Source organism: Loxodonta africana, chromosome 2 (genome assembly GCF_030014295.1).
Source record: "Loxodonta africana isolate mLoxAfr1 chromosome 2, mLoxAfr1.hap2, whole genome shotgun sequence".
Taxonomy (NCBI): domain Eukaryota; kingdom Metazoa; phylum Chordata; class Mammalia; order Proboscidea; family Elephantidae; genus Loxodonta; species Loxodonta africana.
In genome coordinates, this window is record NC_087343.1 from 124495882 (window position 1) to 124508468 (window position 12587).

At 38.9% G+C, this 12587-nt stretch overlaps 1 protein-coding gene across 1 annotated transcript in view; it reads right to left on the reverse strand.

Moving 5' to 3' along the window:
- Positions 1 to 12327, reverse strand: part of RAD50 (RAD50 double strand break repair protein) — a 90401-nt gene extending 78074 nt beyond the window's left edge. The window contains exons 1-2 of the mRNA XM_003405022.4: positions 11790 to 12327; positions 10110 to 10193 (exon numbers count right to left, since the gene is read on the reverse strand). Coding sequence (XP_003405070.1) covers positions 10110 to 10193; positions 11790 to 11918 — 213 coding nt within the window. The 5' untranslated portion in view covers positions 11919 to 12327. The remainder of the gene's footprint in view (positions 1 to 10109; positions 10194 to 11789) is intronic.
- Between the last annotated feature and the right edge of the window lie 260 nt (positions 12328 to 12587).

Genomic DNA, 12587 nt, shown 5'->3' on the forward strand with positions numbered 1-12587 from the left:
CAACTGGTCCCATCCTGGCTAGAGCAAAGGAGAATGAAAACCAAAAACACGAAGGAAAGATCAGTCCAAAGGACTAACTGACCACAACTACCACAACCTCCACCAGCCTGAGATCAGAAGAACTAGATGGCACCCAGCTACCCCCACAAACTGCTCTGACAGGGGTCACAATAGAAGGTCCTGAACAGAATGGGAGAGAAATGTAGAACAAAATTCACACACACACACACACACACACACACACACACACACACACAAAGACCAGACTTGCTGGTCTGACAGACTGGAGAAGCCCCAAGAGTATGGCCCCTGGATGCCCTTTTAACACAGTACTGAAGTCACTCATGATGTTCACCCTTCAGCCAAAGATTAGACCAGTCTATAGGGCAAACAGTAACACACTTGAGGAACATGCTTTGTAGTTCGTGTATACAAGACTAAATGGGCACACCAGCCCAAGAGTAAGGATGAAAGGGCAATAAGGGACAGGAAAACTGGATGAATGGAAATAGGGAACCTTGACACATCGTGGGGTTGGCAACCAATGTCACAAAACAATTTATGTATTAATTGTTTAATGTGAAACTAATTTGCTGTATAAACTTTTGCTGTATAAAATTTTTAAAAAAGGTAGAAAAATTATCCTATACCAAAAACAACAACAACAAAAGTTAGAGTAGCTTTGTTAATATTAGATAGTAACCTTCAGAACCAGGATTATTACTGGGGTAAAGAGTGACATTTCATAATGACAAAGAAGTCAATTCATAGAGAAGACACAACAATTTTAAATGTAGAGCTTCAAAATACATAAGGCAAAAACTTAAGGAGAAGAAAGGATAAAACAGACAAATTTACAGTAAGAGATTCCACAGCACCCCCCCTCTCAGCAAAGAAGTAATAGTAGACAAAAAATCAGTAAGGATATGGATGACTTGAACAACACTATTAACCAATTAATCTAATTGACATTCATAGAACATTCTAGCAAACAACAGAATACACATTACTTTCAAGCACCCATGAAAAATTCACCAAGAGAGACCATATTCTAGATGTAAACAAGTGTCAATAAGTTTAAAAGGATTGAAGCTATATAGAGAATTAAGCTAGGAATTGGTAACGGAAAAATATCTGGAGAATCACCAAATATTTGAAAATGGAGCTATACACTTCTAAACCCATGGATCAAAGAAGAAATCACAAGAGGAATTAGAAAATACTTTAAATGAATTAAAATGAAAGCACAGTATATAAAAATTTGTGGAACTGAAGCTAAATAATACATTATTCAAAACATGGGAGGAAAATAATAGTTTGATTTACTAAATTATAATATTATCCAAGGTAATGGATAGAAATTTATAGAATCAAATGTTTACACTAGGAAAAAATAGGTCTAAGACTAATGATCAGTTTCTATCTTAAGAAACTTGAAAAAGAGTTAAGCAGAAGGAAATATTAAAGATACACGTAAAAATCAATTAAACAGAAAAATAGAGAAAATCAGTGAAACCAAAAACTGGTTCTTTGAAAAGATCACTTAAAATTAATAAACCTCTAAACAAAGAGAGGAAACCCGGGTGGCATAGTGCTTAAGCGCAATGGCTGCTAATCAAGAGGTCGGCAGCTCAAATCCGCCATGCGCTCCTTGGAAACTGTGGGGTAGTTCTACTCTGTACTATAGGGTCGCTATGAGTCAGAAGCGACTCAACGGCAGTGGGTTAGGTTTTGGGTTTGGAAGCAAAGAGGTAAGAAGCCCTGGTGGCAAAGTGATCAAGAAAGACACAAATTACCAATTTAAGAAGGAAAAAGAGGACATTACTACAGATCCTAAAAAAGGTAATATGAGAATAATGTAAACAACTTCATGCCAATAAATACAACTCAGATGAAATGGACAAATTCCTTTAAAAATTCACCCACCGCCGTTGAGTCAATTCTGACTCATAGTGACCCCACAGGGTCTCCAAGGCTGTAAATCTCTATGGAAGCTGACTGCCACATCTTTCTCCCACAAAGCCGCTGGTTTGGAACTGCCGACCTCTCAGTTAGCAGTAAATCACTTTAACCACTGCATCACCAGGGTTCTTTTCCTTTAAAGACATAAGCTACCAAAGCTCAATTAAAAAGTAGAAAACTTGAATAGCTCTATACCTATTAAGGAAACCCCAGTGGCGTAGTGGTTAAGCCTTTTTGCTGACCAAAAGGTCAGCAGTTCAAATCCACCAGGCAGTCCTTGGAAACCATATGGGGCAGTTCTATTCTATATTATTCTATAATATATTCTACATTATTCTATATTGTATTCTACAGCGCAGCTGTAAGACTGAATCAACTCGACGGCAATGGGGTTTTATACCTATTAAAGAAATTGGTTTGCACTTAAAAACCTCACAACAAAACTCCTTATCTTTTCACTTTCTTGGATAATGTCTTTTGATGCAAAAAAGTTTTTAATTGATGAAGTCAAATTCATCTTTCTTTGGTTCCTCATGTTTTTGGTGTCATATTTAAGAATTCACCGCCAAATCCAAAATTATGAAGATTTACTCCTATGTTTTCTTCTAAGAGTTTTATGGTTTTAGCTCTTATATTAAGGTTGTTGATCCATATTGAGTTAGTTTTTGTATATGGTGTGAGGTAGGGTTCCAATTTTCATTCTTTTGCATATGGAAATCTAGCTGTTCTAGCACCATTTGTTGAAGAGACTATTCTTCCCCCATTTAATGTACTTAGCACCCTGGTTGAAAACCAACCATCAACGAACAGGTTTATTTCTGGACTCTCAATTCTATTCCATTGGTCTGTGTGTCTATTCTCCTGTCAGTACCAAAATGTTTTAACTACTGCAGTTTTGAAGTTAAGATTAAAATCAGGAGGTGTAAGTTATCCTACAGTGATCTTCTTTTTCAAGATTGTTTTAACTATTCGGAGTCCACTGCAATGTTGTATAAATTTGAGAATTGGTTTTTCTATTTCTGTTAGAATTTTTGATATTTAATTGACTCTGTACATCACTTTGGATAGTACTGACATATTAACAAAATTTACTCTTCTAGTTCCATGAACAGAGGATGTCTTTCCATTTAGATCTCCTTTAATTTCTTTCAACAATATTTTGTAGTTTTCAATGTACAAGTCTTTCATCACCTTTGTTAAATTCATTCCTGGGTATTCTATTCTTTTAGATGCTACTGTAAGCATTCTTAATTTCACTATTGGTTTGTTAATTTCCTCCATTTTCTTTTACGATTTTCTCTTTAGTTTTCAGCAATTTGAATATGCAAAATATTTATGCTGGTTGGGATGTGCTGACCTTCTTGGGTCTTTTTTATAGTTTTTATTTCCATGTTTAGAAATCTTCCCATACATTATGTCCATCTTTTCCTTTAAATCCTTTAACTTGTCACAGCCCTTTTAAAATTCTTGCTTGATTCTAAAATCTGTGTCACCTCTGGATCGAATTCACTTTTTTCTCCCAGTTATAACACTTTCTTGCTTCTTTGTATATCCAGTTAATTTATTTCTATGCTGGACATTGTGGATGCTACATTAAGAGTTTGAATTATGTTGACTTCCTTTAAAAAATGTTGCCTTTTTCTTGCTGGCAGTTAATTTATTGACAGTTCATCTTGATTCTGTCAAAGCTTGAATTTTAGGTTTTGCTAGGGTGGTCTTCCCAGCGTCTCAATTGAATGCTGGGGAATTCCACAAGGTCTCCCTACTCTTGCATATCAGGACTCAAATGTTTCCCAGCATTGTGTGCTGTCTAGAATCTCCATTTAGCTCACAGTCCTACCCTTCCTCTCAAACCCCCCTCCCACCAGTAACAGTAGCTTCTCTCTGCTGGTCCCCATTAAATCTCTCCTCATCCATGTGTATCTTAGTATTTGGCCAAAGACTCAAGGGATCCTTAAGCAGATTTCTGGTGCTCTGTCTCTACACAGCTCTTCCCTTTGAGTACCCTGTCCCACAATTTCCAGTCACCTCAGCAAACCTAAACTGCTTTGTTTCATTTGCCTAGTTAGATCACTATTCTCTGTTGAGTTCTAATTCCATGTGCTGAAGTTTATAAAATGCCTCCAGGTAGAAGTAGAAAACTAGAATAAATGTGCAGTCACTTCATATGTTTCCCTTTCTCATGGATCACAGTCCTGCATTATCTCTTGTTCAATACCTGAAAACAGATGCTTCAAATATCTTCTCCAGTTCTATAGTTTTTTCATTTTGGGAACTTAAGTGTAATGCTCATTACTCTGTTGTAACCAAAGCCAGAAATTTTGGATTCTGCCTGTTATTATAAAATATCCTTCGTTGACTTTTTAATGAGTTTTTGGCATAAATTCAACTTTGACATTAATTTATCAACTTATTCAACAAATATTTATCTAAGCACATTGTAACTTTTATACGTCGTTTTGGCTCAAAAATGATAAGATACTCTTTTCCTTTGGAACATGGAAGACACGTTAAAAGAGTAGAGAAAAAAAAAACCAAACCCAGTGCCATCAAGTCGATTCTGACTTATAGCCAAAGAGTAGAGAAAGGTGTGTTAAATACCATAAGAGAAGTACAGCGTACTTTGAGAGCACAAAGCAGGGGCATCTAACCTGTCTGGAGAGATAAGGTAAGGTTTTCTGAAGGAAGTGAATGTTTAAACTGAGATCTGAAGGATGCCTTCCCCACACATTATATGATTCCATTAATATGAAATGTCCAGAATAGGGAAACTTATATAAGCAGAAAGTAGATTTGTGGTTGCTTAGGGCTTGGGGCAAGGGGAAAAGAAGTAGGGGAAGAGGAAGTGATAGCTAAAGGGTGCAGTTTCTTTCTGAGGTACTGAAAATGTTTCAAATCTGTGAGTATGTTAAAAAACCATTGAATTGTACACTTTAAATGGGTGAATTGTATGGTATGTGAGTTATAGCTCAATAAAGGTTTTAAAAAATAAAACAAAACAAGCCCTTTCCTTTCCAAGCAATCTAGTCTTAATACCATTAGATGGGGGCAGGAAAAGGTACTTGGTCAAGCTAGCTGGAGGTGGGGGGCACAGGACAGCTCAGTCCAAGTGGGATGACTAAACTCAAGTAGGCTGAGAAGGGTGTCCACACGGGAAGAAAGGTTGGCACAGGATGTCAAGAGTCCAAGGGTGTCAGAGTTCAAGCAGAATGAAAACAGCATCTGTGAGTGGGAGTGACCCAGCTTAGGATGAGGATGTCCACACTGGGGGAAGGCATAGCATGGGGATTCATACCATAATAAAAGCTAAGGAAATGCACCATATAACACGGAAGTCTGATAAGGGAATTCAGAGCCTAAAGGATTTGCTTCTGTGATTATCCCCTCTCTACCACATCAATTTTTCCCTTTCCAGGATGACTCCTATCGGCCTATAAATATATTCAATTATCTCCCACTTTAAAAACTACAGCAAAACAATAACCAATAAAACTCTCCTTGATCCTGCAAACCTCTTCAGCTACTGCCCTATTTCTGTTTCCACTTATAGTAAAATTCATAAAAGAAATTCTGTGCATTTCACATCCTTACCTCCTGCTTTCTGACGAAACTTATTTCGCCAAGATCATCAATGACTTCCACACACCAAAACCCTTTTCTAACTGAACTGTCAACATTTTTGATACAACTGATATAACACTTTATTCTTTTTATTCACTAGTTTTCCAAGACGCCACTCTCCCACATTTCTTCTTTACTAATTGTTCTTTTAGCACCTTTTGCTGGCTCGTCCTCCTCCTCCAGATTTCTAAAGGCTAATGTGCTCTAGGTTCAGGCCTTGGATCTCTTCTCTATCTATACTCACTTCGTATGTGATCTCATCAGGCTTTAAGAAAACTAGCTATAACTAACTGTATGTCAATGATTCCTTTTTTTTCTTTCCTCTAGCCCTGATTTCTCCCCCAAACAGACTTGTACTTTCCTCTGGAAATCTTTGGTTAGGTGGAATTTCCAAGTTCAAACCAGATCCACCCAAATCTCCTCTTCCAGAGTTCCCCGTTACAATAAATGACACCACTATTTTGTCCAGGAGTCATGCTTGATACTTCTATTTTTCTCCTACTCTATTTCCTTTCCTACAGCCAAACATTAGTTCTAACTTTAAAATACATCCTGAATCTTAAGTATTTTTCACCGCTTCAACCACTACCACGTTCATCAAACCAACATTTCTCACTTGATTATCACATATCCCTAGCTTCCACTCCTACCCTTGCTCATCTACACAGAGTCTTCTCTCAGCAGCCAGACTGATTGCTTTAAAACACAAACCAGGTCAAGCTCTTCCCCTGCTCAAAATCTTCCAATAGATTCCTATTCAAACAAGAACTAAACGCAAAGTCCTACAGGATCTAGTTCCTTCTACCTCACTGACTTCATTTTCTACCATTTTTCCCCTCGCCACTTTGATCCTCCTTCTGATTCCTTAAATACACCAGGCATGTTTCCACCTTGAGGACTTTGCACTTACTACTAACACTGTCTGGAATGTTCTTTCCCTTGATTTTGAATGATTCACTCCCTCCCTCCTGAATGAATGAATATTTAAGAGATATCTCTGGTTGTTGTGCGAAAAACAGAGGACTTCAAAAATGAAGAAAACACGTTAGGCAACTACTGAAACTGTTCAAAGATGGTGATGGTGATGGTGTGGTCCAGGAAAGGAGAAGCGGCGATGGAATGAGTTGGCAAATTCTGGACATATTTTAGAAGGGTAGCCAGAAATTGTTTATGAATTGGAAACAGGGTGAGATGAAGAAATGAATCAAAGATTACAAATAGGTTTTGGCTTTAGCAAATGTGTGGATTATAGTATCAATTACTAAACTGGACAGTACTGAGGAAGTAGCAGGTTTGAGAATATGGGAGTGATGGGGGTGAATAAGAGTTCTATTTTGAACATGTTAAATTTGAGATGCTCATTACATATCCAAATACGTTGCTGGACATACATAGCTAGAGTTTAGGAAAAGAAGTGAGGACTAAACATATAAATTTGGGAGTTATCAGTATATAACCAGCACTAAAAGTCATGAGTCTAAAATGAGATTACCCAAGAGAGAGGAGGTAAAGAAGGGTAGTGGGTGGCAGACTGAGTCTTGGGGCATGCTGACATTTAGAAATCTGGAAAAGAACCAGCTAAGAAGACTAAGGAGTGGCTGGCGAAAAAAGAGGAAACCAGGAGATTACGGTGTCACAGAAGCCAAGAGAGCAAAGTTTTTTAAAGAAGGGAATAATTAACTGTATCAAATCTGCTGAGAAATCAACTCACTGAGGATGGCAAACTGGCCACTCTATCCAGCAACATAGAAGTTACTGGTGACCTTACAAGAGCAGTTTTAGTGGAGAAAAAAAGAAAATATGAACGGAGTAGGCTGAGGAGAAAATGAACAATTCACCCTTAATGCAGGTGAAAAAACAGTATGGGTACAGATGCAGGGTAGTTGGGCAGATTTTATGACTGGGAAATGAAGAAATTTTCATCTGATTCCTCCTATTTTCTCAATGAAGTATGAGCCAAGGTCATTAATTGAGGCATGCAGATTACAGGTTTAAGGAGAGAAAAGTGAAAAGGAGTCACTGTAGAGAGGGCTGAGTAAATGTACCACATAGAATTATTCCTAAGAGGAATATTCATAAATACTTTCATAATTAGTCACCTACAATTTGAAGCAACTTAAATATCCACGAACAGGAGGTCAATTAAATAATAGAATACTATTTAGTAGTTAAAAACAATAAATGTGTATATATATACTAATGGACCCACAGTATGAAACTAAATAATATTTCTACAACGTTGCTGTTGTTGTTAGGTGTCGTCAAGTCAGTTCTGACTCACGGCGACCCTATGGACAACAGAACCAAACAGTGCCCTGTCCTGAGCCATCCTCACAATTGTTGCTATGCTTAGCCCACTGTTGGCCACCGCTGTGTCAATCCATCTCATCGAGGGTCTTCCTCTTTTTTGCTGACCCTCTACTTTACCAAGCATGATGTTCTTCTCTAAGAATTGATCCCTCCTGATAACATGTCCAAAGTATGCGAGACATAGTCTCGTCATCCTTGCTTCTAAGGAGCATTCTGGCTGTACTTCTTCCAAGATGGATTTGTTTGTTCTTCTGGCAGTCCACAGTATATTCAATATTCTTCACCAACACCGTAATTCAAAGGCATAGATTCTTCCTTGATCTTCCTTATTCACTGCCCAGCTTTTCCATGTGTACGAGGCAACTGAAAACACCATGGCTTGGGCCAGGCACGCCTTAGTCTTCAAGGTAACATCTTTGCTTTTTAATACTTCAAAGAGGTCTTTTGCAGTAGATTTGCCCAATGCAATGCGTCGTTTGATGGGTGTTGTGGATCCAAGTGAAAACAAATTCTTAACAACTTCAATCTTTCCTCCCTTTATCATGATATTGCTTATTGGTCCAGTTGTGAGGATCTTTGTTTTCTTTAGTCGAGGTATAATCCGTACCGGTGGCTGTAGTCTTTGATCTTCATCAGTGCTTCAAGTCCTCTTCACTTTCAGCAAGCAAGCTTGTGTCATCTGTATAACGCAGGTTGTTAATGAGTCTTCCTCCAATCCTGATGCCATGTTCTTCTTCTATATTGTCCAGTTTCTCGGATTATCTGCTCAGCATACGGACTGAATAAGTATGGTGAAAGGATACGACCCTGACGCACACCTTTCCTGACTTTAAACCACACAGTATCCCCTTGTTCTGTTCAAATGACTGCCTCTTGATCTATGTACAAGTTCTTCATAAGCAGAATTAACTGTTCTGGACTTTCCATTTTCCACAATGTTATCCATAATTTGTTATGATCCACACAGCTGAATGCCTTTGCATAGTCAATAAAACACAGGTAAACATCTTTCTGGTATACTCTGCTTTCAGCTAGGATCCATCTGACATCAGCAATGATATCCTTGGTTCCATGTCTTCTTCTGAATCCAGCTTGAATGGTACAATAAAATGGTATAATAAAACTGTACTGATGTATTAAAATATATGTGTGTGCATATATTTATATACACACAGAGTCACATTTTTGTCCACAAAGAAAAACATTTGGAAGCTTGGAAGAATAGACAACAAAATCTAACATAGGGACTAAGAGGGGTAGTTGAGAAAGGCACATAACTTGCTATATACATGAGGATATACATATGTGTACATATGTATATGTGTGTATGAAATGAAATGAAACAAGAAAAAGCTATGGGCCAAAACATCGTAAGAAAATCTATGTCCTTTACAGACTAATAGACGATATACGCAAATCAAACAATAATTCATACACAAAGATTTACATCATGGTACATTTTAATAAAAAACTAAAAAAAATCTAAATGTAAGAAAATTATGCAACTATTAAAAATGTTTATACGCCACCCCATGAAGAACCCTGAAAACATGACATTCAGTGAAATACGTCAGACACAAAAGAACGAATATTGTATAACCCCACTTATATAAGATACCTAGAAGAGGTAAGTCCTGCAAGACAAAAGATTAGTGACTACCAGGGACCTGGGGGAGGGGGAAACGGGGAGTTGGAAAAAAATATAAAAAATTAAACATTTTATGGTAACGGATTTTGTCAAGTGATTTTTCTGCGTGATAAAAATATTCTTAGTATAGCGAATTAAATTGACAATAAAATGTTAACCTTGCATTCCTGACACAAAGCCAAAAAAAAAAAAAAATTAAACATTTTAGGTAGGAAAGATTTCAGACATACAAAAAAATATAGATTAAAAGAAGCAACCGTGTACCAAACATCCAGGTGAACTATTTATTGTAGTGTTTTTAATGACATAGGATTTATGATAATGTTCAGCAGGAAAAACAAAACAAAATTAGATAACGGGCACCTCAGCTATGTAAAACAGTATGTAAAGGAGGAAAAATACTTGAAAATGCCAAAAATGGTTATCACAGGGTGCTAAGACTATAGAGGATGACTTTTTATGTCTCTCTATACTTTTCCATTGCCAGGTTTTCTAAAATGAGCTATTACAGTTTATATAATTAAAAAAATTTCATAGTACAAATACAAAGTTTTACCAGCTCCATTACCTTTGGATCATGAACAAATGTATTTCCTTTGGTTCCAGGTGGGAAATCTCCAGTACAAATGTATTTCAGACATTCAATGATGGTCTAAAGAAATAGAAAATTATACTATTTACTTATGAGATGTTAGAAGTTTTTCCCAATATTAATTCATTATAAAAATATTATTTACCATGGAGACTATAGAAGATACAATCACATAATGTTTGATAGTATAAAACTTGTAATAAAGGTATGGCTAAGCATTTAAAGTATAATTGCTTAAGTTCACAGAAAAGTTACATAATAAAGAAGGTGTTCTAAAATAAAATTATTATTATTTGGAAAAAATAATTCTCTATTTCCAATTAAAACCCTTAAAATTATTTAAGTTAATAACAGTGGCTAACACATAGCCCTAAGCTCTACCCTAATACACAGCCAAGTATTGTTCTAAACACTTTTACGTACATTCACTATTTAATTCTCATATTAACCCTAGGCTGTAGATACTACTTTCATCTCCATTTTTATAAAAGAGAAAACTGAGGTGCAGAGCAGTTAGTCACTTGCCCACAATCAAACAGCTAATAAATGATGAAGTAAGAATTTCTATTCAGGCAGCCAGTGCTCATAAACACTGTACTAGCCTCATTTCCGGTACACAATACAACGCTAGGTACATACTGGAGTCCTGGTGGCACAGTGGCTAAGAGCTATAGCAGCTAACCAAAAGGTAGGCAGTTCAAAGCCACCAGCCACTCCTTCAAACCCTATGGGGCAGTTCTACTCTGTCCCATAGAGTCACTGTGAATCGGAATCTACTCCAAAGCAGTGGGTTTTTAGGTACGTAAGAGGCATTTGATAAATAATAGCATTACTATGTAAATAAAAGTAGAAAACGGTTTGGTATTCAAGTCTCGACACTAAATCTTATCTATTTCTACATGATTTTCAGAAGTCCTTTGTTTAGATTCTTTCCCCGTCTACACAGGTATCACCTTGCTTTTCTCAAATCATTCTTCCAGACCAGGATGCCTTTCGGCTATACTTTTTACCTAATTGCATTCCATTCCAGAGACCAACTGAAATTTCTTATCATTCCCAGGAATAAATAAGTTCTTCTCTAATTTTTATTTTGACTGGGCAAGAGCATCCTAACAATAAAGTTTTCCAATTTAACTAAGCCCTAATACATTTTTAGTGTCAGTTTAAAATTAAGCCATTTCCTTCCCATTTAACATCCTTAGAGAATCGGTATACTTACAAACTCTTCTTAGAGTCATATATTTATACTTCATAACTTTTAAAAGGATTCCTGTATGGGACAACTGCTGGGAAGTGAATGCCTTGCTTGGGAGCAAGACAATGTTAAGTAACACCAACGCAGATGAAAGGGCTTCTTGTAAGACTGTGAGCTCACCGAGGCCGATCCGGTAGAGGGATTCTCAAATAAACATTGCCCACGGAACAGGCTGCACACCCTTACATGGCTGGGTCGGGCCTACTCTGAAGGTGCAAGAGGCCAGAAGGCCACATCAGGCCATGCCCTGGCCCTCTCTGGGGCACCAGGAGAGGAGCCAAGGGGACACACTCCTCGGGTCTTCCTAATCAGAGTTCTGAGTTCCCCAGTCAGATATTCTATTCCACGATTCCTAAGATGTGGCGACCCCCTGTAAACTAGGGCGGCTACTCAGGACTTACCGTCTTCCCTGCCCCATTGGGTCCAACCAAAATTGTGAGGGGGCTGAAGAAAGTGATAATTTGCTTATCTTTGTCCTCTATTCCAAAACTCCGCACGCCCAGAATGCTCATCTTTTCGATCCGGGACATGTTTGCAAATGTTTCTTTACACAAAGGGCCTGGATGGAGGCCGGGGCCCACCTAAGTGTTACAGTGCGGCCGAGGCAGGGCGAGTGAGGGCAGTCAGTCGGGATCACGCCGCGGACTCGGGGTGAGGAAGGCCCGGCGAGGGAGGCCACGACACGGCAGGAATTCCAGCCGGAGAGCTGCGAGAGGGCGGGGCCTGGCTGGAACCCTTCTTCCCACGCCGACTTCCTTCCGGGCTGGCGGGCGACAACGGGGTGGGCCGCAGGGGCCGGCTCGGGACTGTCCGCAGGGGACACAGAGCACAGACCAAGCGACCCCACAACCGCACCACTCACAGAATTCCCGCCACGGCTGTCCTGAGTGTCACGTGGGTCGCTACAGCCCGTTCGCGTCCACGCCGCAGTCCCGAGGTACGCCGGGAAATTGGAGATCGTGGTGCGCGCGCAGCTCTGAGCGCTCAGGACTTCCGCCCGAGGGGGTGGTGTGGTGCCGGGTAGCTTTAGGGGTGGCTGGGCGTTTCTGACTCCTTGCGGGTGCCCAGGCAGCACCTAAAGATAGTAACTCGAAGAAGGTAAGAAGGGTCACAAAGACTTGTGAAGGACAGCAGTTCTCAAAGTATGGCCCCGGGACACCTGGGGGTGCAAGGTCGGAGACCCTTTTAAGGGATCCGTT